The 22,900-nt window shown below is 44.0% G+C and overlaps 1 protein-coding gene across 2 annotated transcripts in view; it reads left to right on the forward strand.

The window, feature by feature from the left end:
* The window catches only part of LOC112570536 (homeobox protein otx5-A-like), a 50,916-nt gene that overhangs the window by 643 nt on the left and 27,373 nt on the right, over positions 1-22,900 (forward strand). For both annotated transcript variants that reach the window (XM_025249023.1, XM_025249022.1), the window contains exon 3: positions 15,628-15,715. In XM_025249023.1, coding sequence (XP_025104808.1) covers positions 15,628-15,715 — 88 coding nt within the window. The remainder of the gene's footprint in view (positions 1-15,627; positions 15,716-22,900) is intronic.

Raw genomic sequence — 22,900 nt, forward strand, 5'->3', positions numbered from 1 at the left:
AGTCTTCTTGAAATGTTTCTCCGACTTCTTCACCCCTCGCTTTACCCCGGGTCTTTTAATGTTTAACCGATTGTTTAAGTCCGACCTCCACCCCGACCCATCCCCACCAATCTCTATTTTCTGTTAATGTGTATGAGAGTTTGTTGTCCCTTCTATACTGCTGGTATATTTTATTCCCTTTCATGTGTTTACCTTGCTCGACTTCCCCAACCCCACAGCTCGGTATGTCTGTGTTCACATTCACATCTCGAAGAAAGTTTTTGGGTTTAAGAGGTTAAAGTTGTTGCAGTAATAGACTGCCAAACAAATTGAATATTCTCTGCGATACTAAGTAATATTTTAGAGAAAAATCAGCTTCGATCACAACAATAACTTTCAGTTTGCTGGCCAGAAGTAAGAATGTTGTATATCGACTTCAAAGACTTTTGTACAAAATTTTGAAAAAAAAAAATTCAAAGAAATATTGGAAAATGTAAATTTTAGAACTGTCTTTAGAACTGTCATGTCTCACCCATTACATGTGAGCAATTTCTATACTTGAACAACATTCCAAGAATGTGCTGACGAAACACAGATTTGTTCTATCTTTAGGTCGCTCGTTTTAGCCGTTTGCGAAGTTCTGTATCGAGGGCGACTGATGACTGTTTCTTCTTATCTTTTATTTATTAAATCTTTAACGCTTACAATAAATAAATTAATAAAAATTAATGGATGAGCATGAAGCAAGCTGGACGATCGCAGTTAGGTTCAACCAGTAATGTTTACGGTTATGTTCAACCACAAACATGTTGGACAATCGCGGCTGTGCACGACAACCTTGAACGGTTGAGAGGCTGACACAAACTGTTGTGTGTTCAAAAATTAGTTTGAGTCAAAACAATACAAAGTATCAATGGTGTGTACCATCGTGCATCAACACTTGGCCAAGCTCCGAACATGTGAGAAACCGTCTGTACCGTTAAGGCTTCGAGGCTGAGATATTTAATCCCGTGGGAGGGAGACTGAAATGTTGTGAGGATGAGGCTGTGATCTGTTCAAAAGGAGAATTTATTATTGTGAGGACGAGACTCCATTTTTGTCGGGATGACACCTTTTAATCCTGCGAGACTGAGACTTTAATCCGATGAAGATGAGACTGAGACTTAATTCAAGTGAGGGTGAGGCTTACAAAATTCGGAGAAGGGGGAACATTGATGTGGACATCAAGGACATTAATGAGGAAGGTGCAAACAACTTAAATATCACGTGATCAAAGGAAAGGTATCAACAGCGAGAGAACATCCATCACACAAGTGCTGTGGACTCACCCACCCCTTACAGCAACTGTCAACATGTATAGTGACAACATCCATATCGTCCCGCTACCTAAAGTGTCCCATGATTATTTCGAAAAAAAAATTTTTTTGTCTGATTTAAAAAAAAATAATCATGGCCTCATAATTTATCGCGAGAATTAACTTCCATTAAATACTCGAGATGTTATTATTTGAAATGTTCTTATTCCGTGTAGACACAATCACCTGTTAATCTCTCAAGGATCCCTCTTCTCTCTGTCTCTCTCACCCATTACCTGACAATGTTCGTTTTTCCAAGGGATTGGAATAAGGCAGTCACGTGACTGTAGCTCTCGGGGCACCTTGTATTGTGCTCGGGATTAAGTTTGAGAACAAGTCGTCAAGGGTAGATTGCTTTCTGCAAGTTTGATCCTCCTTGGGTTGCCTGAGCCGTAGGTGCGTGTGTTGGCGGATGGGGTGGTGGTGGTGGTGGTGGTGGTGGTGAGAGGGATGAGTAAGACTAGAGAAAGATCCAGGGAGGGAACTGGAGGGGTAGGGTGGTAGAGGAGACCAGCATTCTTGACGTGAAGCTTGGGAGACTGTTGGAGCTTAGGCTGCTTTTCTTTTTTCTCACCTCCTGCCTCGGCCAACCTCCATGTCCATTCCGCCTTTCTACCTCCTCCTTTCTTTGTCTTCTCCACACTTATATATATCTGTGCAAACACACACACAGAGAGAAAGAGAGAAAAATACACTACTTACACACACATAAATATTCACACATGTATATATATACACAGGCACACAGACATATACACAAAGGCACTGCCACACATAAGTGTACACGGACACAAGCACGCATACACACTTTGTCACACACACATGCAGTCTCTAACACACATAGACACCTGTGTACACACATGCACACACTCACACTCAAACACATATGCACACATTCATAAATACATGTATATGCGCGTGCACACCCACCCATACGCACGCATTCGTTCTCTTCTCCCTTCTTCCTTCCTTCTTTGCTGCCACTCTCTTCCCTTTCTCTGTGTCTGATTCTGCATCCAACCCCTTCTCTTACCAACCCATTCTCTCCAAAATTTCTCTACGAGCACATAGTGTACAAGGTTTGATTTTGAATTAAAGAGAGTTATGACCGTTTCTTCCCCTCTCTCCTTTTAAACGGTCTTTGCTGTCCTTCGCACCTAAACATATGTAGAGAAGTTTTAGTCTGTGAACTGAATCTTCTGTAGGGCGAATAATCATAATCATAATCATCTTCATAATCATAATAATCATAATCATAACAACATTATTATAATTATCATCATCACGAATTATGTGAGTTTATTAAGATAAAGTCCGAGATAAATATTGTGTTGTTATAGTCTGTCAATAAACCCAAATACTTCAAGTGAAGTGGCAGCGAATCTTGTCTTATCAAAATTTCAGCTGTTTGTAAGCACACTCGTCTGTTCGCCCTTTTTAGGGTCGAGTTTGTTTGGCATACTGGCAATCTCTGACATTTTGAACACTTTCAATAAGCCCGGATCTATATATATATATCCTTTATTTATTGCTTTGTTTAGCGTGCGGGTTATTATCAATATTATATTATTTATTATTGCTTAGCTCAGAGTGCGGATCGTTTCTATATATATTTATATTGTTCTGTTTAGTGTGCGGGTCAGTTATGTTTTCTGTACAACTGTTCATTATAAACTGGAATTCCCCCCTGCGTGTCCACTACTTCCCACCGTGTCAGTTAATTCAGTCCAGTAATACCCGGTAGTGGTACAGCTGGTAAGGCCCTCGGGTACCTGTGGTAGGATCTCATCGTCGTCTGCTTACCCCGTCACCCGTATTCCTGGGTTTACCTGTAAGGTGTGCTTGGTGTGGGAGCTCTGCACTTTTCTACATACTTGTAGATAGGTAGAGCACTTTTTTGTGATAAGCTTGTGAAATGGTGTTGCTGTGGGATGTGTGTGTGTGTCTCTCTTTCATGATAGAGAGAAAGAGATAAAAGAACGAAAAAAAAAAAAAAGAAACCCAAGAAAGAAAGAGATGGGGTTGAGGTGGGAACTGTTTATACCTTCTGTCACTTTCACGGGTTCCTCGCGAGCTCTATTGCCTTTGTTATCGATTATCAGACACGTGCTGTATCGAATTCTCACTCTCGATGTTTCCGAATACACAAATGTTTCACAATGTTTGTAATACCGAGCTCAGGGTCGTCCTGTACCGTTGTGTTGCTGTTGGACATTTGGACGTTGTGTTTCTGGTCTTTGGTACTTGCATTTCTCCCCTTGGGCTTTAAAAAAAAATGTTAGTAGTTTGTGATGACATAAATACATACATGTGTACATCCTTTTACATTTTGATGCTTGCATTTATGCATTTAGTATGGATGCTCACTTGGCAAGTATTTCTTGATTGCAGTAGGATGGCGATAGTCAACTGATGACATGTCTTGTGATCTGTGAACTACTACTGTACACTACTACTGGGTTCACTAATGTGTGAACTGTGTAGACCACTGTTCTGTTCACTAATGTGTGAACTGTGTAGACTACTGTTCTGTTCACTAATCTGTGAACTGTGTAGACCACTGCTGCAGTGTTGTTGTGTTTGTGTGTATCTTTGTTCTGACCTGTCGGTCTCTGTATACATGCTATGTTCATTTTTTTCCACATTTTGCTTTCATGAGCACATTGACTCTACGGTAAAGTAGGAGAATGCGCGAAACAATCATCGTCGTCATCGTCATCGCCATCGTCATCGTCTAACAGAATTGGTGTTTTATGATTAAACATGCCATGGTTGTAGACCTTGGCAATATTCAAAAAAGCAGTTCCTTGTCTTCTGTTGAATTGCGATCCTTTTCTTCGCCTTTTGATGACACGACTTCTTTAGTAAAGTCACTCAGCTATGCTAATGATTGAAAAATGTTTAGTGAAATAACTTAGTGAATGGCTTCAAAACATTCTATTTCTTTTAACAAAATCAAATAGTTGCAGATACCGGCAATAAGCAAGAAATAGTTTTCAGAACAAAGTGTAAAATGTTTACAACCAGCATTGGCGAGTGGACTTGTCAGGGTGGTTGGCAGATTGGGGAGGGAACCCACACATGTAATGCTCTCCACAACAGGAGAAGAGCAAATACTTGCACACACAAAAGAATGTTTTATATCTAAAAGCCTTATACCCCGAGTGTACAAATTTCTCATGGACGCTTGTTTCCGCCTGAAATCAGCCTCCGTGGACATGAGATATGTACTTTGCAGTCATTTCCTAACTCGGAAGCCCGGATTGTAGCAAATTGTACCTCGGAGTTGAGTCCTTTATCTTTATACCGGGTATCCAGGCATGTTGCTCCGATATCCAGTTCGTTAGCCTCGCATCTAACTCTGTTGGCTTCGGTATCCATCCCGATATCTAATTGTTGTTCTTTTGGAAGGGGTGCCCAGTATCTGTGCCGACATCCATGCCAACTACATGGCCCGGTATGTAGGTCTGTGGCCCCGATACCTAGCTCTGTGGTCCATCTAACTACTCGCTTCCCCATCCACCCCTACCCCACTCCACCCTCCCATCGTGTGTGACTGTCCCAGCGGCTCGCGAGTCGGTAGGTCTCGTAGATACCTCGCTTCGCCAGCCTACCTTCCGATGCCACGTTTGCTTCAAACAAAGGCAAATGATGGACACACAGGGTTCCCCCCTCGACAAAACATGTCAATTTCCTTTCTGCTGCCACCCCAGCTCGCGTCTGCGTCTCGCCTGATAACCGTAGTAATTAATTTCTGTAGCAGACACGCCGACAGAACAAAAGACCGGGCAGGAGCCGAGCCAAAGGGCAAAATAATGCAGCTACTCGCCTCCACGACATCACCAGCTTTTACAAACCCAGTTGTCCGAGGTTTTAGCAGCTGGAATATTTGCAATATTAGTAAAATAATGTCAAAGATAATAATAATAGTAGTAATAAATAGTGATAAAAGAGCGGTAGTAGTGTTAGACGACAGCAGAAAGACTGAGCGTGAGGATCTCAGAGCAGTTTGAAGACCTGGAGAGTTGCTGGCAATCCCAAGTCTGCCTTGCGTGAGCCATGAACTGTCTACCACAGTTAAATCCTTTTCTATAACAGGTTTGTTTGTTTTTGTTTGTTTGTTTTTTGTTTTTGTGTGTTTTTTTAAGCTCAACACAGACCCCCTCCAGACAGGCAAGAGTCAACACGTCATCGCCTGGAAAATACACTGTCGAGGGTTGTGATATATATTTTATATGTGTGTTAGCGAGGGTCTGTGTACTTCATCACCTTTGTGTTTAACGACTACCTGATGAAACGTCATTTACGCAAAAATTGCCCGAAGTATGAGAAAAAAAAGTACTTAGCTTCTGTAACGGACTGTAGTTGAGGACAGAAAGAGAAACATGAAAGATATGAAGCGATATTCAGAATCCAACCATCGCTTTCTTGGCACGATTGCCTTGTCCATGTTAGCTCCCTGATCCGTGTGATAAAAAATCAGCTGTTGGGACTCGGGTGGCGTAGAGCGCAGGAAGCATGCCCCATATCAGAGGACTTGACGGAGTCTCTAAAGGACCTCTTGACTGGCCAGTGCGACATAATCTCCAAACACCTGTCTTGATCACTCGATCACAGCTCGACAAAGTGAGGCCAGCTTTTACCGCCGCCATATCTGATGGATGGTTAATGCATGTGTAGTGCAAGTATGCGAGGAGCATCCATGCATCCATATGTGCATGTTCCCGTGTTTGCTTTGATATGTCAACAAACACAATCACTGATGAATGTAGCATGGGTAGTGTATAGTGTATGTAAAAGAGAGAGAGAGAGAGAGAGAAAATGTGTTACATTATAAATATAAATTATATTATTTAATTATGATATATAATTATTACACTATAAATATTAAAATATTCCAGGTTAAGATACGCTGTATAGGGAATATCAGAGGAGTAACTGCGTTAAAAACTAAAGTAACAAACTGTACTTGATAACACTGAAATCTGATTTTTTTTAGTCCAGGATTACGGGTATCAAGAGTAAATAGTAAGAAAAATTAAGCTGTGAAACTTGATTTATTTAAATGTGTACAATTTTTTTCTTATTTCTACTTTGTTCAGACTAAGCGAGAGTAGATCGAGGAACATAGCTACTTGTTACAAATGGCGAGAAATTTCGTTCATCAGCTGACTTCTCATTTTTCCCTCTGGAAGGGCGATCTGTAAGTGTCACTCAGGCAGCTGCATTCAGTGAGCTCGTTTCCGGTGAAAATTGTGGTTTCAAAACCGATTGCCTCTTGTCCAAGCTGTGGCCTTGACCTGTGCAGGTCGATGTTTGAATGTTTTGTATCTTGCAAACATAAAGGTGTTTGATTCGACCCTGCATTAAACTAGACCTATTCATCTGAAAGCAGTTTTGTGTGATGTTGATTTCTAAGCTGTCCGTGCCACAACCTGTCTCGTCCCGAAGGTAGACTGGTGGTCGACAATATGAAAGACTTTTAAAATTTTAATTCTTCTACTAGATACGTGTCCAAGTTGAAGGTATGTCTATTTGAGACATATTGGTGTTTTAAAATATATAAATAACATTTTAATGGAACAAACACATTTTAATGTAGACAATTTAATCTTGCATCGTTAGAAGATAAAGAATTGAGTTTAATTATTTCTGTGACTAAAGAAAGGAATCAGGAATGAAAACACTGACATGAATAGCAAACTTTTATGTCATTAACTGTGCTTGTCATGCTACTTTTACCTACTAATAAAATATATATATATATAAAATGTCCGATATATTCTCCTTTAGGGGTCTTGGTAGCCCGCGGAACTCTAAATTGTCGTCCTTGACTCTGCCCTTTTGTCGGCGGACGGGTTACCGCCCTTCGCGAACCGATTAACTGAGGGCAGCTGTAAGTGTTACTAAGAATAGCTTTTTAAGACGTTGACTTCCGGTTCAGACATTCGGTTGGTGTCTGCAGATGTTTGCAAATCGCGATATTTGACATATCTTCACAAGTTTCAACCATTCTAGAATTACTTGGAAGAAAAGTATAGAAGTGTTGGAGAATTTAGCGAAGGTGAGCAAAAACTAAAATAAAAAGGTAACGACCACAAGACAGGGCTGTAGGAAGAAGCTTGGATTTGAAGTGGGGGTGGGGGGACAAAGTCCATGGTGACAACCAACGATGCTCACACTCGCAGAGTACCCAAAGAAAACGGAAGGGTGCCTCTGTTCAGCACACACACACACGTAGACGGCGGTAGCATCACAACACATGCTGCTGTCAGTTAAACGACTCAGCAACAATTAACAGGAAACAAAACTCAATGAAAACTGAAAACTGATTTAACAGATTATTGCAATCACAGGAGATTATGTAATATTCAGAATACGATAAACTTTATAATCATATGAAGCACATCCAAGGTTTGCAAGTCAGTCTGCCAAAAAAAGAAAACAACAAAACAGACAAAACAAACAAAAAAACAAAAAAACAAACAAACAAAAAACCAAAACAAACCCTGTCGTATTTGATTCATGTCTTTGTTTTGTTGTAAAGTTTCTTTTTTTCCCTTTCTTTATATCAAGGGCTGGATGTAAAAAAATCATAACATTTCCTTCCCTTCTTCTGTTACCCTCGTAAATAAAAATTTGACAAATCTCTTCTCTGTGTGTTCCTCCACTTTTTATGCTTTATGAAGAATCCCACCTCAAGCATTGGGCTGGAGATGGGGTGGAAGAAAGATATTTGTACTTCCTCAGAATCTGTTGCTGACCCCTGGTGTGTGTGGGGGGGGGGAGGGGAGTTATATTTTGGATGTACCTGCAAAGTGCGAGTGTTGGCGTGTGCTCTCTAGCTAACCCCGTTAAACACTCAAGAATATTCTGCAATTCCCTTCCTTGTGCCATTTGTGCAGACCCGGATGTGTCCCCTGACAGTGAAGCCAGCCTCTCTTCTAGCCTCGCGACCTTAACTTTTATTTGATGGACCAACAGCATTATTGTCATTATTATCAGTCTTGGACTTGAGCAGCACAATGTCATGTTCTTGTCATCATCTTTCCTTGCACTGCTCACCTGTAGGCATCACGAATCTTTCTTCGCTTGCCTCGCACTGCTCGCCACAAGACAGGTGTAGGTGTAGGTGTAGGTGTAGGTGCAGGTGTAGGTGTAGGTGTAGGTGTAGGTGTAGGTGTAGGTGTAGGTGTAGGTGTAGGTGTAGGTGTAGGTGTAGGTGTAGGTGTAGGTGTAGGTGTAGGTGTGTAGGTGGAGCAGTCGAGTCCAGTCCACCTGCCCGACCATCTATGCGCCGTGTATTTGCTGGCTGGCTGTCCGGACAGTCTTCAGGCAAACACTCTTCGTGCTTGTGTGGAGGGAGCTTCAGTGACCCCTAATATCTTGGTGTTTGCCTCACATCTAGCGGTGTTGGTTCTGTAAAGTGATCTGGTCAAAAGGTTTGACTTCTCAATAGGTCTCGAGCTGACGAGCTTTTGAGCCTGTTTGAACCGCTTAGCTTGTGAGTGAGTGAGAGAGAGAGTGAGTAGAGAGAGAGAGAGACTGAGCATGTTAGAACAAGAGAATGTCTGCATGTCTTTTTCTTTTCACCCCCTCCCAAAGCACACCTACGGACGCGCATGCGCACACAAATAGAAGAAAGAGAGAAAGATAATTCGATTCTTCGAGACCGCCAAGAGCCTAACCCTAACCCTGTTCTCGTTTTCCCGTTGAAAATCGAGATCCTAGGCGATCCTCGTGTTGGATCCTGGTTATGTCTGTAAGGACGAACATCACTTTCTTACTGGAGTCTTGCACCTCCTTGATGATGTCACTTCCTGCCCCGGCAGAGTTTAGCCTTAGAAGCATCTGTATGACAGAGTTAACGTTTGCTGCCTCTTCAAGTTTGAGGAGAGCGGAAGGCTTAGTCTGTGGATTTGGACAAACAAGGGAGGAGGGGGAAAGATTTCTGCTTTAGCCTCGTGTGAACAGGACAGGACTCGCCGTTAGAGGCGACTCTGGTGATTTAAAGGTGATTGTCAAACGAACCTTAGTTTCCCTGTTCCGACTGCAGAACTGGGGTATCATCCTCTCGGAGCGGAAGTCGACCGAGGACATGTGCACTCGCCGTTGTGGTGCCACGCACGTTGCCGGAGACCTCAGGCGGAAGTGAACACAGTTCAGGCCAGTTGAAGCAGATCTGAGGCCATTTTCACCGAGACTTGATCAAGTTCACGAGAACTCATTTAGTGACGTCAGCGGGCCCACAACCACAAACTACTTTTCTCCCGGTCGTCTCATATACTAAATCTGTCTCGAACACCATAAAAATGTGTGTGATTTTGAGTAATTCAAAATTTGTTGTCTTCTGTAATAGTATGATTGAAAGGGCCTCATTTCAGTGCTGCAAACAATGATAAGTGTGTAATGGATAAAATGGTATACGGTGTGCAGCCTGCGACTTGTTGTACAGTCAACTGACATTGGGTCATCTAACTGTTTGATACATGTCTCGCTGTTTGCATCTTCTTGGTGGGAGGGGGATGGACAACGGGTGGTTGTGTGTCTGTAGGATGGAGGGAGTTCTGCTTGCTGCATTTTTGTTCAACATCGTGTCGACATCTTCCCCATAATAATATTTTTTTCCTGGACGGACCAGGTGCAGGCTGCAGGTAGGAGAAGGTGTGCAGGGTAGCGAGGGGTTGACTGACATGTTGACGCGAGGCGTCTCGAGCACTGTGGCGGCTAGCTGCACGACAGTCGCGTACGTTGCGACAGTGATCTGCCCAAACGGGGAGGAATGCACCCCGGGTTGAGCGTGATCTCGCGCTCTCTCGCTCTCTCAGTCACACACACACGCACACCACACGATCGTGGTTGATATTCGCGAGCGATGTGGAACTGCGCGTAGGATGGGGTGGCGATGTGGGTCGAGGGCTTAAACTACCCAGCCGTGCGCTGCTCAAATCCTCTAGGCCAGCATCATGCACACGAACAGGCTGGACATTTCTTACTTTATTACTTTATTAATGTGTTCATCCATGAATTGATAAATCCGTTAATCAACTAATTATGATTATTTTGAAATCGAGTGTGTGCGTGCGTGAGTGAGAGATGTGGGGAGGGGCTATAGGTGTGCCTTTGTGCCTAGAGGACGGAGAGATGAAAGGAGGGGGTTATGTGTGTCTGTCTACAGATGAGTGTTTAGTGCCCTTGCTTGTGATGTTGTAGTCTGAGAACCATCAACTTTGGTTGCTGTAACACGTGTCTCGGCGAGCGGGAGACTTCCACGTGACAAAACGCACGACCGTATCCATGGAAACCCATAGTGGGGCTTTGATCGCTGTGAACATTCCGTCATGAACTTACAGCACAACACGTGTTTTCCTTGGCACATCTTTAATACTTTGTTTATTATTCAACAGAATACAGGTAAATTAATGATTTTGATAGAGAAGTCCAGGTGTTCGAGGACACTGACATCGAGACTGTTCGCCCCTAAACCCCACGTGCTGTAGAATGTGACTATGTGACTGACAAATGTGTGTAGGGTTAAAGGTAAAGAGATCCATCGACTAACAACCATCGGGACAGTAAATGTAAGTGGTTCACCTTGTCTAGAGCACGGAGTGTGGGTGGCCCTGATCAAAACTCTTATTCCTCAGCTTTTACCGTCCACGAGAACCCGTTTCTTGTGGGAAAAGTTTCCAGTTAGAAAAGGAAGAGGGCTTTAGGGAAAGGGAGTGAAGGGGAAGCAGACATTCTACAACGAGCGTAACGAGGAAGTGACGTCCATTGTCGAGATTTTCACGTCACAAACGTCCCTTAACTCGACGTGGAGTCTTCAGTCTGCGGCTACTGACGTCACGCAGAACGTTTGGCCTGTAACGCTTTTGTCGACGTCACGTCGTTTGACGGGTGAGTGTGACGTCACAACAGGTTGTACTTTCTTCCCTTACAGTTCTTTATTCAGAGTCACTGCCTTACTTCCCTTCCCTCCTATTTTTTTAACGCTGCAAAGAATGGCGAATCCTTTTGTCTGTGTCATCAGTCATTCCAGAGAGTGATCTTCAGCACTCTTCTCTTCACTATCGTTTTTTTCTGTTCTGCCATTGTCCCCTTCATTTTCACTCATTTACTTTTTCTATTTTTGTTATTATTAATTTTTTTTAATCTTTGGTATTCGCATTCAGCCGCTCATTGTATTCACCGAAGCGCTGGCGAAAATTGAGATGATAACAAACCGGGCTTTCTTTCCAGGCACCTCTCACATTTGATGTTCTGCCTTCGATTCTTGCTACGGGGCATTATGTAAGAAAGTCTTCTTGAATAAATCCCATCTGGTGCCGGTGTTCGCCGCAGAGCGCGCACAATGCGAGCCGCAGAGCATCAAACAGACTTCCATTGAAAAGCTGCAATGGGCGTCACGTGCCGCTCATTTCATAACCTCGGCACAGCACAGGACCGCTCTGCTGCACGTGATGAGCACTGATTCTCTCCCTTAGTGATGAGCACTGATTCTCTCCCTTAGTGATCGGCACAGAGAAGGCGCCTTCTCCTAGTTTTGGCAGCTTGTAGGCAAAGATTTCAGTTGGACCTCAAGTCCGAGGGCCCAAGCAGTGTGGCTGGTTTTCTGGTGGGTCGGAAACTGGTCACCAAGCTAAACTGAACTCACGCATTTCAAATTTGTTTGCCAGTACATTGCCAGGATCTTAGAGCACTTCGGTATTTTGTTTGTGTGTGAAAGAGTGCTACCCTGTGCACTGTGTGCGTGTGCTGGGAGGAGGTTGAGCGCGTGCGTGTGTGCGCGTGTGTTTGCGTGTGGCTGTGCATGCATGCGTTTGTCTGTGCATGTGTGCGTGCGTCTGCATGATAAACATTTTTAGTGCTCAGGTTAAAGGGTATTCTAATAGGACGCTAATTTTAAATAATTATATGACCATATTTAGGCGCATTGTCCTGCACAACCGTCACATAAAAATGTCACGAGAAGTCCCTTTACGGAAGTGACAAAAGATGAGAGATAACTCTGTGGTCAAGGGAAAGCACACACACACAAGGTGCGTATCATTTTACGACCAGCTGCAGACGAGATATTGGATTACCGGATCGACAATTGCTAAGCTTCTTAAGTTATGTGCATTTCATACTGATTTTCTTCATTGGTCTTTCGATTAAGCGAAACGGGATTAGAGAGTAAGCTGCCCTCGGCGAGTGATGTAACATGCTAACTCTAGCATACCAGCTCACGTACGTCACGGAACATAACAACTCTAGTGTAGCTTCAAACACTAAATGATAAAAGAGGGTTAACAGATTTGAACACATGTAACAGACTGGGCCTCAGATAACACATCTTCTAACATTCGTCACACAACATGCTGTATCTTAACTCATCTTCTAACATTCATAACATTCTAACATACATAAGAGAATCTTCCTCACGAAAAGTAGCTTCTATCACGGAACGGAGTGTATTGCCTCGAATTTCTAGCTTACACGTGAGAACTTGGGAAAGTTTGATATACACAAGATATACTTCAACGGTGTCTGACTGTGATCTTATGAGACCATCGTCGCATGTCCGGTTAGTCCTTAACGGAAATGTCGGTATGCATCATGAGGCTTTACATAACTCTGTACGTACCCCGCACCTGAGTCTGCAGTTCTGTACCTACCCGCACCAAACCGCCGCTGAGCTGCCAAAGGAAACAGAAGTAGACCGACCGATGTGAGAGATCTTTGGCAGGTCTGGTGTCTGATGGTGTGTGTGTGTTTGGGGTCGGAGAGGGTTGATGGAGGCAACCGGCAGGGTTGATTGACACTCGGCATCCTCCGCGGCGTGATGCCCATCTGTTCTAAAACAACCTCTGGTTCCTTCTCTCCCCTCTTCTAGTGTCCTTCTCTCTCTCGGTCCCCACACTTTGATGTTTGCACGCTTCCCAAAGTTAACAAATGTGTCGTCACTGCAAATCTTCTGTTTTAGCAATAATAATAATAATAATAATAATAATAATAATAATAATAATAATAATAATAATAATAATAATAATAATAATAATAATAATAATAATAATAATAATAATAATAATAATAATTCGTATAAAAAATATTACTATTGCATGCTCATGCAGGTGAAAAGGAGATACTTCTTTCTTCTCCTACAACGATTGTCATACCCGAAGACCAGATGTTGTCAATGTCGTTTTCAACAAAAACAAGGAAAGGCGATGTGTGTAGCCCTATAGTCAAACCTGGTACAACGGTAACAACACAGATGCACTCAGTTGACCTTTGGTTCCCTTCTTATCAATGCTCAGTGGCATCCCTCGTCCATCCCTCAGATTCGCCTCTTCACTTCTTCCATAACTTATGTTTGAAAACCCTTAAAAGAACGCAGCAATGCCAAAGTAGACAAATAAAAAAAATAGTTCTCAAGTCAGGGCCAGTCATCTGCGGCCAGTAAAATGTCGTGGAGGCTGCTGCAAAGCTGTGTCCGGGTCGGGCCGGCAGTCGTATCGACTGGCGCCGGTCTGTCATCAGGCTCAAGACGTGGGTGGCTGCTGTGGTTGCAGCGGGCACACAGCATCCTGCCGATCGGCACCTGCTCCCGCGGTGCTCAGTCAGCCGTCTGTGATAGCGTGCAGGTGCTTGTGGCCCACTGCGGACCAATCGGACAGCCAACTTAATTAATTTGATTCGCTTCATTGACAGCGGCGCTCGGCGAGAAGTCGGAAAACTTCACAGAAGATCTCCTCAAACAGAGCAGACGACACTTCAGAGCCACGAGTGAATGAGCTCTGGCGCGTGCGCGCGTGCGTGTGTGGGTGTGTTGTGCGAGAGAGAGAAAGAGAGCTAATTTCATTCTTTCCTACTTTTTCTGTTGAAATTGTTTTTCTACCCTATACTGTTCGTGTCTTACCATGTTCAATTATATATTTTCAAGCCCGTTTACTTTATCGTTTAAATTATTCTCATCAAAACCTCAAAGCGATGTTATTCACATTCGTACGCTCAGTGTAATATCATCTTCTAAATAGCAGCTCAGCCAAAGAAAACGATAAATAAATACGAAAAAATTTGTATGTTGGTGCCTGCTAATGTAGCACGACCCTAATGGAGGTGCCACTGGGAGTGTCCACTGGCTTGGGTGGTGTCACCCTCGATGACTTGTGAGTCTGCAAGAGTGGGGTGGTCAAGCAAGTTGCAGTCATCTCTCGATGATAGTCGGGATGGTGTTGCGCCCCACCCCACGGCGACAAGGGACAGCACGCAGTGTCTCCCATTCGCTGGATGCTCTCGTCGGCTGCTTCTCTCCCCAACCCCACTGTACCCCGCTACAGCCCTAATCGCCCCCGGTGGCCCGCGCCTACCCGCTAATGCCGCTGAGTCCTTTCGATTTGTCACCGCGCGCTCATTACGGCCACCCCGATTTACCGCAGCTTACTCATTATGTCAACCCCGAGTACCTCTTATATGCACGCAAGGGCGGAACTTGTGTGTGTGTGAGAGTGTGTGTGAGTGTGTGTGATGTGAAAGAGCCTCTAATTAGCGCATGTTTCAAGGGCAGGGCTTAGCGAGGCTCTGTCGTGTCTGGCGACTGCGTGATTTCACGTGCGAGCATACATGTGTGGCTTCACTTCTCACGTGTATGCGCGCGCGTGCGAGAGAGAAAGAGAGAGAACGACAGAACTTTCTTAAGCTCACAACGACACTGAATGCTCTTGAAACAAACTCATTGGAGTAAAATACAAATAAGCTGAAAAAAAATCATTCTGGCACAAATGATGTTAGTCTAACCATGCTGCCCTGTTCAGTACGAAAATTACAATATTCTCAAATTATCTTCTCATGACAAATGTAAGTATTACGATTAAGATACACAACACAACAACTGATGGTAGAATGGGTTCTGATGGTCTTGCAGCTAACAGAGTCTTGACATAATTTTATGGTCTTGAGGACCACGATCTTGCGGGAGAAACGACGTATGAGATCAACAAACAAATAAATTCTGAAATAAATATTCAAATGGCAGCTAGAATCGAAGCAACTAGGGTCGCCTTCAAACTCCTCTCGTCTTTCCGGCCCCTTCACTGAACTCCTACCCCTCTACTTTCCTTCCATGCCCCCATTGTTGTGACCTCTGAACTTACGACTGTTCTGACGGGGACTCTAGTCTTTCTCTCATGAAAGAGAGGTGTATTTTATAGATGCGTATGTTTGTGTGGGCGAACTCAGTTGCTGGTGGAGCTGTTTAGTCGTTTGTACACACGATGGTGACGTGTTTTCTTTCTCTCTTTGTTTGAAGATGGTGCTGGACTTGCATGGACGGCCGCTTCCGCACTCTGGTGACAGCTCGCAAGGCGACGCCATGTGGAACAAGCCCGTCACTTCAAGTACGTCACCTGTCACACTTGCGTCACACCACGGTCTTAGATCTTGCACCACTGACGTCACACCATTGCATGACATTAGTTACTTACGTCATTAGCCACTTACGTCAAATTATCAACATACAGTAGTCTGCTGTCCACATTAATTATATCCGACCACGTGTGTGGACTGTGTAGCATCTTTTATTTTAAAAAAAGACGTGTTGGTTGATTGGTTGATTGGTTGATTGGTTGATTGGTTGATTGGTTGATTGGTCACATCCCCTGAACACGCATGCAGTGCCTTTGCTAAGACAAGAGAGCCATTCCAGGCAAAGATGAAGGAGTAGACGAACATGGGGACAACTCTTGACAATGTAGGTCTGAGAACTGAGACCCCCCATCCCCCTCCTGCTTCTATTTCTCAAGAAGCGAGCGCATGCGCAGTTTGGAGTTATGAGGCCGGGTGGGGAGAGAGTGGAGTGAAAGAAAGAGAGAATCTTGAAAAGGATATTTGGGAAATGGAGGACTTCGATTACTTGTGGTGGGGAAAGGGTCCTGAGGATTTGCTGGTTGAGAGAGATCAGTTCAGAGTGAGGCTTCGATTAAAAAAAAAAAAAAAGGTGGCAAGAGAAAAATGTAGAGAACGCTTTGGAGACCTTCAGACAGCTGTGGCAGAAATGGAGAAATTGCATTCGTCGGACTATTGAGGGAACGAAATGGATTTCGTGAGAGAGAGAGAGAGGGGGGGAGAGAGAGAGAGAGCTGACACAGGATAGAAAGCAAGAAACTCAAGACTGTCTGTCTGTCCCTGTCAATTCAGACATCAACCCCTATCTTTGTACAAATCCTAATTTTTCTCTTTTGTAATTTTAATGCCTTTATCATATTGCAGTCTTTAGTTTCTTCTACTTGGATTGAGGGCAAGATGTACAAAAATAGCTTTTGCTTATTCTGTTACCATCGTATATAAATTTTTTTATGTCTGTCTGTCTACACTGTAACTTACCTTTTGGAGGCAATAGCTAATCCCATTCAATAAGAGTGTTGCATTACACAGAACCGATATCCAGCATTTTTTTTTTTGGGGGGGGGCTCATTATTTCCATAGAATACAGACAATACCAAGTTGTTTTTCTCCTATTGTTTCAATGTTACTACTTAAAGGTCTATAAGCATGCAAACATTTCTAAATTATTGGGTTAGCTCCGAGTTTAAATGAATAGCACTCCCAGCATACCCGTGATTTCTGTCTCTAATGTCTCCAAAAAGCAAGGACAATTTTTTTCGGCAGATACTATCCTGCATGAGTAAAGCCCAACATTTGTCAAAAAACTCACACACAAAAAATGTTACATTGAGTAGACGTTTAACACCACCTCTCATCTCTTGATGTGTCTTCCGGAGAAAATGTGTTTAAATCAACCTTTGTCTAGTCATCTGCATCCCATGCTCTCGATTCCCGATAAGTTTTTGAAACAATCTCTCGATATTTTTCACTGTAGATGATTTTTAGTTGTTTTACATGTTAATCTCTCTGTAAGCTTTTAAGTGTTGGGGGAAAAAATGTAGTCTTAGTCAGGTCATCAGGAAACTAAGTCCCTGATAGCTTTTGTATGGAGCACGGATAATAGTCGTAATGATGGAGCGCGTTCTTGTCTCTTGTCTTTTGCCATTTCTTTGTTCAATACTCTCCCTCCCACCACCCTCCCTTCCTCCCGAATATCACGTGCTCGCATCCTCAGAAGGTGATGGACACATCGAAGCATTTTTCTTTGTTTGCTCAGTAAAATAAAAAGAACTGTCAGTTACTCATATTCATTTTCTTTACGGCTCGCCGAGACTAACAGCAGATCACTTCGCAAGAGGCCAAGAGTGAGTCTCGGCATACAGACATCAGGTGATGGTGTATGCGTCTGTTGTTGTTTGTGACTGTGTGTCATCATCTGTCTCCAACACGCTGATCGAGGGTTCTGTGGCACTCTCCGAGTTGAGTGACCTGCAGTGCGCCGCGTGCACAAGAGAAGCACCATCGCCTGATGCTGCAACTGTCTTCGGAGACAGGGTAGCCCCCACCGTGCATCCCCCTGAGTAACATTACATGAGCTGAACCACAATGCCCAATGCCATTGAGGACGCTGATGGTGGGGGCTGCTGGGGATTAGCTGCAGGCAGTGAGAGCATCCAGCTCTCCATCAATAATCCAGTAGATGTCGCTGTTAATCAGGCGCAGGGCGTGCCAACCCCTCATTGTCTCCCTTAGTCCCCCAACCCCTATCTGCTACTGCTACTTGATCGACAACAGCTAAAAGCTGACGTGTCAGAGTTTGTTTTTGGCTTTTTATTTTGTTTTGTGGGTGGGTGAGCTAATAGCGGAAGCAAGCCTTATTAATGTGTTTACCCAAGAAAAACCGAGTGTAATTGCAGGAGGCCAGCGGCCTGCTTCTCCAGCAACAGGCTCTTACTTTCAATTTGGCTGTCAGCCTTTCCAGTCACTGCCAGGATATACGGGTGCATCTATCGCAAACGTTGCAAGATGCAAACAGACATCTGTAAACTGTTAGTTAAAAACAACAAAAACAACAACAAACGGAAAGATGCAAATGAAAATATAAAAAGTCAAAGTCTGTAAACTGTGAGCAACTGGCAAGATGAAAGCAGTTGACTAAGAAGTAAACCTGTGTTTACATGTTAACAGTTGGCTCGATGTGAATGCCTGTGTAAACTATAAACGACTGGCAAGGTGTCAACAACAATGTAAACAAGTCATTGCTTGACAAACAATGGACATTGTTCTCACAATCCAACAGAGCTGCGCACTATTTGCTGGCGGAATCATCTACTCTTGAGCCTGCCACTCCCTTCCTACCTCCCCAGCACTGCCTCATAGACGTCCTTCATGCTCTGTACTTAGGGAGCTGGTTCATGGTTTGCACTTAGGGAACTGGCTTCATGGTTTGTACTTAGGGAACTGGTTCATGGTTTGTACTTAGGGAGCTGGACTTTCCCGTTTCTATATTGTGCGTAGTGTTAAACACTATTTTATGTTGTTTGTGGGGCTGTGGGGACCTGCCATCACGAGACACGCGAAGCAACGTCGTTCTGCGCGCGCATCTTGGTGCGTTTCCTACACGCTCTTGTTTTGTTTGCACCAAGATGCGCGCGCACAACGGGGTTGCCTCACGTGCCCCCTGATTTAGACTTTAGCCGGAAGAAGATGATGTCGGTCTGTTTTGCTTATCTCTCTCCTATAATCCGATTGACCAACGAGGGCCCGTAACTGGAGAAGGCGAGCTAGGGGATTGTTCTTGCGTTCATTGATTGAGAGATTAGCCGGCAGTGCTCTCCCCTTCCACCATCCAGTGCAAGCATACTGAGCACCGGGCAGTGTAGTTCTGATCTTTAACCTTCTTCGCTGGTACAATACTGTGACCCTCTCACGAAAATGATGCGTCGTCCAGCTAACAATGATTTACATTTGGTGTAATTTCAATGATTTCAAATGTGAGTTTTTAAAATTTTAAATTACCAGAGAGGAGCATTCTCCAAATTACTGATTTGTGTCGAATACCAAGGCAGCATTATGTATATATCTTATTTTCTGGGTCTTAAGGCGCACTGGTAATTCTGTGGAAAATATCTCTTCCTTCTGAAATATATCTTGTGGTAACATCTTTTTCTTCATTGTAGTTCAAATTGTTCGTGATAAAGATGTGTGTGTGGGTGTTGTTGGCCCTCGGTGTCATTCTGCTTCGCCACGCAAAGGCAGTGATGCTGAAATGACAATAAAACAAAATTAAAAACTAAAGCTTTGCTTCACGACTTCCATCTCAATGTCACATGTTCACAGGTCGTGTCGACACTAGCCGAGTGCACAATCAAGTGTGGGGCGCCTGTTGGCCCTCGTATGAACAGCAGGCGATGGGCATGACTTGCTCCGTTCTGTGCCGCTGCTCCCGAGAGGTGATTAGAAGGAAGTCGTCTCTCCATGACAGTTTCACGGCAGTAAACGAGCATTCTACCTCAGGCGTGAATGGTCCTTATCCTTCTCTCTATTCTTTGCTACAAGGAAACCTGATAAGGCAAGGTGCCGCCACTGGTGACCAAAGTTGTGATGACGACGACGACGACGAACCTTTGCCGGTGCAGGAGGTGCACAAGCAGTCGCTCGCGTCGCGAAGATTTTTAGAATATAAGGCTAAAGGCCGTGTCATGTAACAAATGATGTCACGTGTTACCAGCTCCCCTCCTCCTCATTTTTATTTTCGTCACGGACTAGGAACACGATAAGAAATCTCGACCACCCTCTTTTCTCACCCGCACCTATTGGCCAAACAAAAGACTGCATGCAATGAACATTAAGTTCACATTACTGTTGAAGTATCTACGGCCTCAGTAGATTAATTCCCTGTCACATACAATTCTTGCCTTCCTGGACTCACTCTGTACCCCCCGCACCACCCCCACCCTCCATCTTCCCTCGTGTAGCCTCGATAGCCGGGAAGTGCTTTGCTTATGATGACGCACCGCAGCGCAGAACGAGAGTCGTGCTGGAGATCAGCGCCCTCGTAAATCCGCATTAGTCTTAACGTACGACTGGCCCTGTCACACCTGAGCGGCGCCAGACATTGCAGAGTGGGATAGGTGTGCTGTCCCCTGTCCCCTCCCGCCACTCTTGCTCCACCCCCACACGGCACCGCTGTCAATAACCGATGTTTTTTACATACACAATCGGATTAAGGACAGCATGGACAAATAATCCCCAAATGTATATATCTATATCAGAGAAAAAAAAAGTGCAGGACTGGAAGAAAAATGTTTTGAGGAAGGAGTCATGTTTTGGATATATTGTCCATGACCGTACGAGTGCCTGCTATCAACACTGGAACAGCTGGTCGGGTATCTTGTTTTCACTGCCACCCATGGTCCAGCTGCCGACGGCGGTTGTCAAAAGGTTTTTGCCGAGATCGATATGACTACCTTCGTTGGTTCGAAACAAAACGTGTTCAAATGAGCCAGTGGGGGAGGGTGGATTGGTGGTGGGTGGTGGGGAGTGAAGGAGGAAAATCTTTCTCAGCCTGTCTCTTCCGCGCGCGCGGCTTTCATTTGAATTTTCCAGACCGTTTCACGATCGCGATTGATGAGGATGCACGATTTGGAATGCCAGGCATATTTCAAGGAAGTGTTTAGCATGCAAACAAAAGCTTCAAAATGTGAGTAGTTTCGCCGTGTCTTGATTATTTTTCTCCCCGCAGAAATTAATCCAATATCAACATTTGGCTTCCAGCCTGCAGAGGCGTCACATGCACTTTCATGCTGGGGACTCACCCTCCTCCCCACTTGACAGTCTCCTTTTCCTTCCATCGGCCCCCTTCCCCCTTGTCGCACGTGCGAACCTTCACGCGCAAGAGCGGGACGAGACGTGGGCACGTGCAGCGTACACTGGCGCGCTTCCTGTCACAGCTCGACACTCACTGCCGCTATCTCTGCCCCTTGTTGTGGCGCGTGCAGGGAGCAGGAGCTGTGTGACGTCACAGCCACACGCGCAGCTCGACACTACTCACCCCTGACTCCTCATCCTTTCCTCATCGGAAACTTCAAAAAGGACAGGGGCGCGGTCAAGGCCGGAAACAACAATTACCCTTGATACGATGCGTGGGGAAATTGAAATCGTTCAGCGGAAAATCTTTTTTCCTTTATTTTTTCTTTGCTGTAGTTTTACATACTTATTAGTGACGATTGGCCTCGTTCTCGATATCCCTGAGTGAGCTGTTGTTGTTTAGGCACAAGGGAGAAAACAAAGTCCGCCACGATTCATGCTGGGAAGAAGAAAGCTTGATATTAGAAAACAAAACATAATGAAAGGCTTGATGAGGCGCGACTGGAGGTCTCAAGGCCGTCATGCATCTGTCAATCACGTGTCATGCTTACGTCACATCCCCTCGCGCTCCTCTCCACTCTACTTGAAAATAACATTCAAGATGGCCGTGCTTATATTGCTCTCATGTCTTTCATCTTGAAAGTAAGAAAAAGATATTTCTATGGGTGTTTCATCTTGGTCTCATGCGGTTTCCGCTTTAAAGTAATAAAACAAACGTTTCTATGGATACCGCACTCACTGGCATTGCTGAGTTCTGCTGGAAAGTAAGACAGAAAACATCATGACAGAATACCTCACTCTACCGGATTTACCATCTTTTTCTTGAAAATGACATTTTCTGCGCCTTCGAAATAATTTCCTCACCAGAGGACTTGATACTGTGAAATATGTTTCAAAGATAGATGTCACGTACATGGATGACTTTAAATCGACATCGGAAAATCGGTTTATTGTCATCACCATCAATGTGATTTGCATTATAGACATCACTAGTTCGTGTTAATACCGTTGTAGTTTTGAGATTTGTATTCTGAAAACAAATTCTGACCCGAGAGTTTTATACAGCTAACATGTTTTTTTTTTAATTTTTGTTGTTTGTTGTTGTTGATTTGTCGCTGTGCTTGCTTTGTTGTTGTTTTGTTGGTTTTGTTGTTGCTACAGTTATTTATTTTATTTATTTTTATTTCTTTATTACTTTATTTGCTGTTGTTGAGTTATTGTTGTAGTTGTTGCTGTTCGTCTCCTAATTTGTTTTTTCGATTGTTTTTGTTTTTGCAATAACATAACCATGTCTTTATTTTAAACTTTGTGATAAGAATTAAGAACATAGAAAGGCTGGAAAGCAACCTTTAGAAAACTCGCAGAATGTGTCTTCTACCTTACACTTGGTATCTCCTGATGAAGTGAGCTGCCGGATGTTTCTTGAAAAGTAATTGAGTGTTGGCGAGGGCAGAGGTCAGTTGATGATGCGCCTCTCTTGCGGTTCCCACAGCTGCTAGCGCTCACAGATAAACTCGTCAGTTTGACATCTGACACCAGTGAACCGTAACCGCCTCCTTGATCAGAAGGGAGGGGGGATGATTATGTCACAACCAGCGCCTTGGTCGCGACCGCTGTAATGGAATTGTTGTGATGGGGGGCTGGGGTAGGTAGCCTTGAAAAACTCCGAGAATTAATTAGCTGATAATTGCGAGATAAAAGGTTAGAGAGATCGTTTCCACGGCAGAAAAGATTAAAGATTGGACAACCACGCATTGCGTCAAACACTTTGAAGAAGTTTCTTTGCAATCAACTGTTCTACTCGCACACAACACGGACAGTATTCTGAA

This window comes from Pomacea canaliculata, linkage group LG8 (assembly GCF_003073045.1).
Source record: "Pomacea canaliculata isolate SZHN2017 linkage group LG8, ASM307304v1, whole genome shotgun sequence".
Taxonomy (NCBI): domain Eukaryota; kingdom Metazoa; phylum Mollusca; class Gastropoda; order Architaenioglossa; family Ampullariidae; genus Pomacea; species Pomacea canaliculata.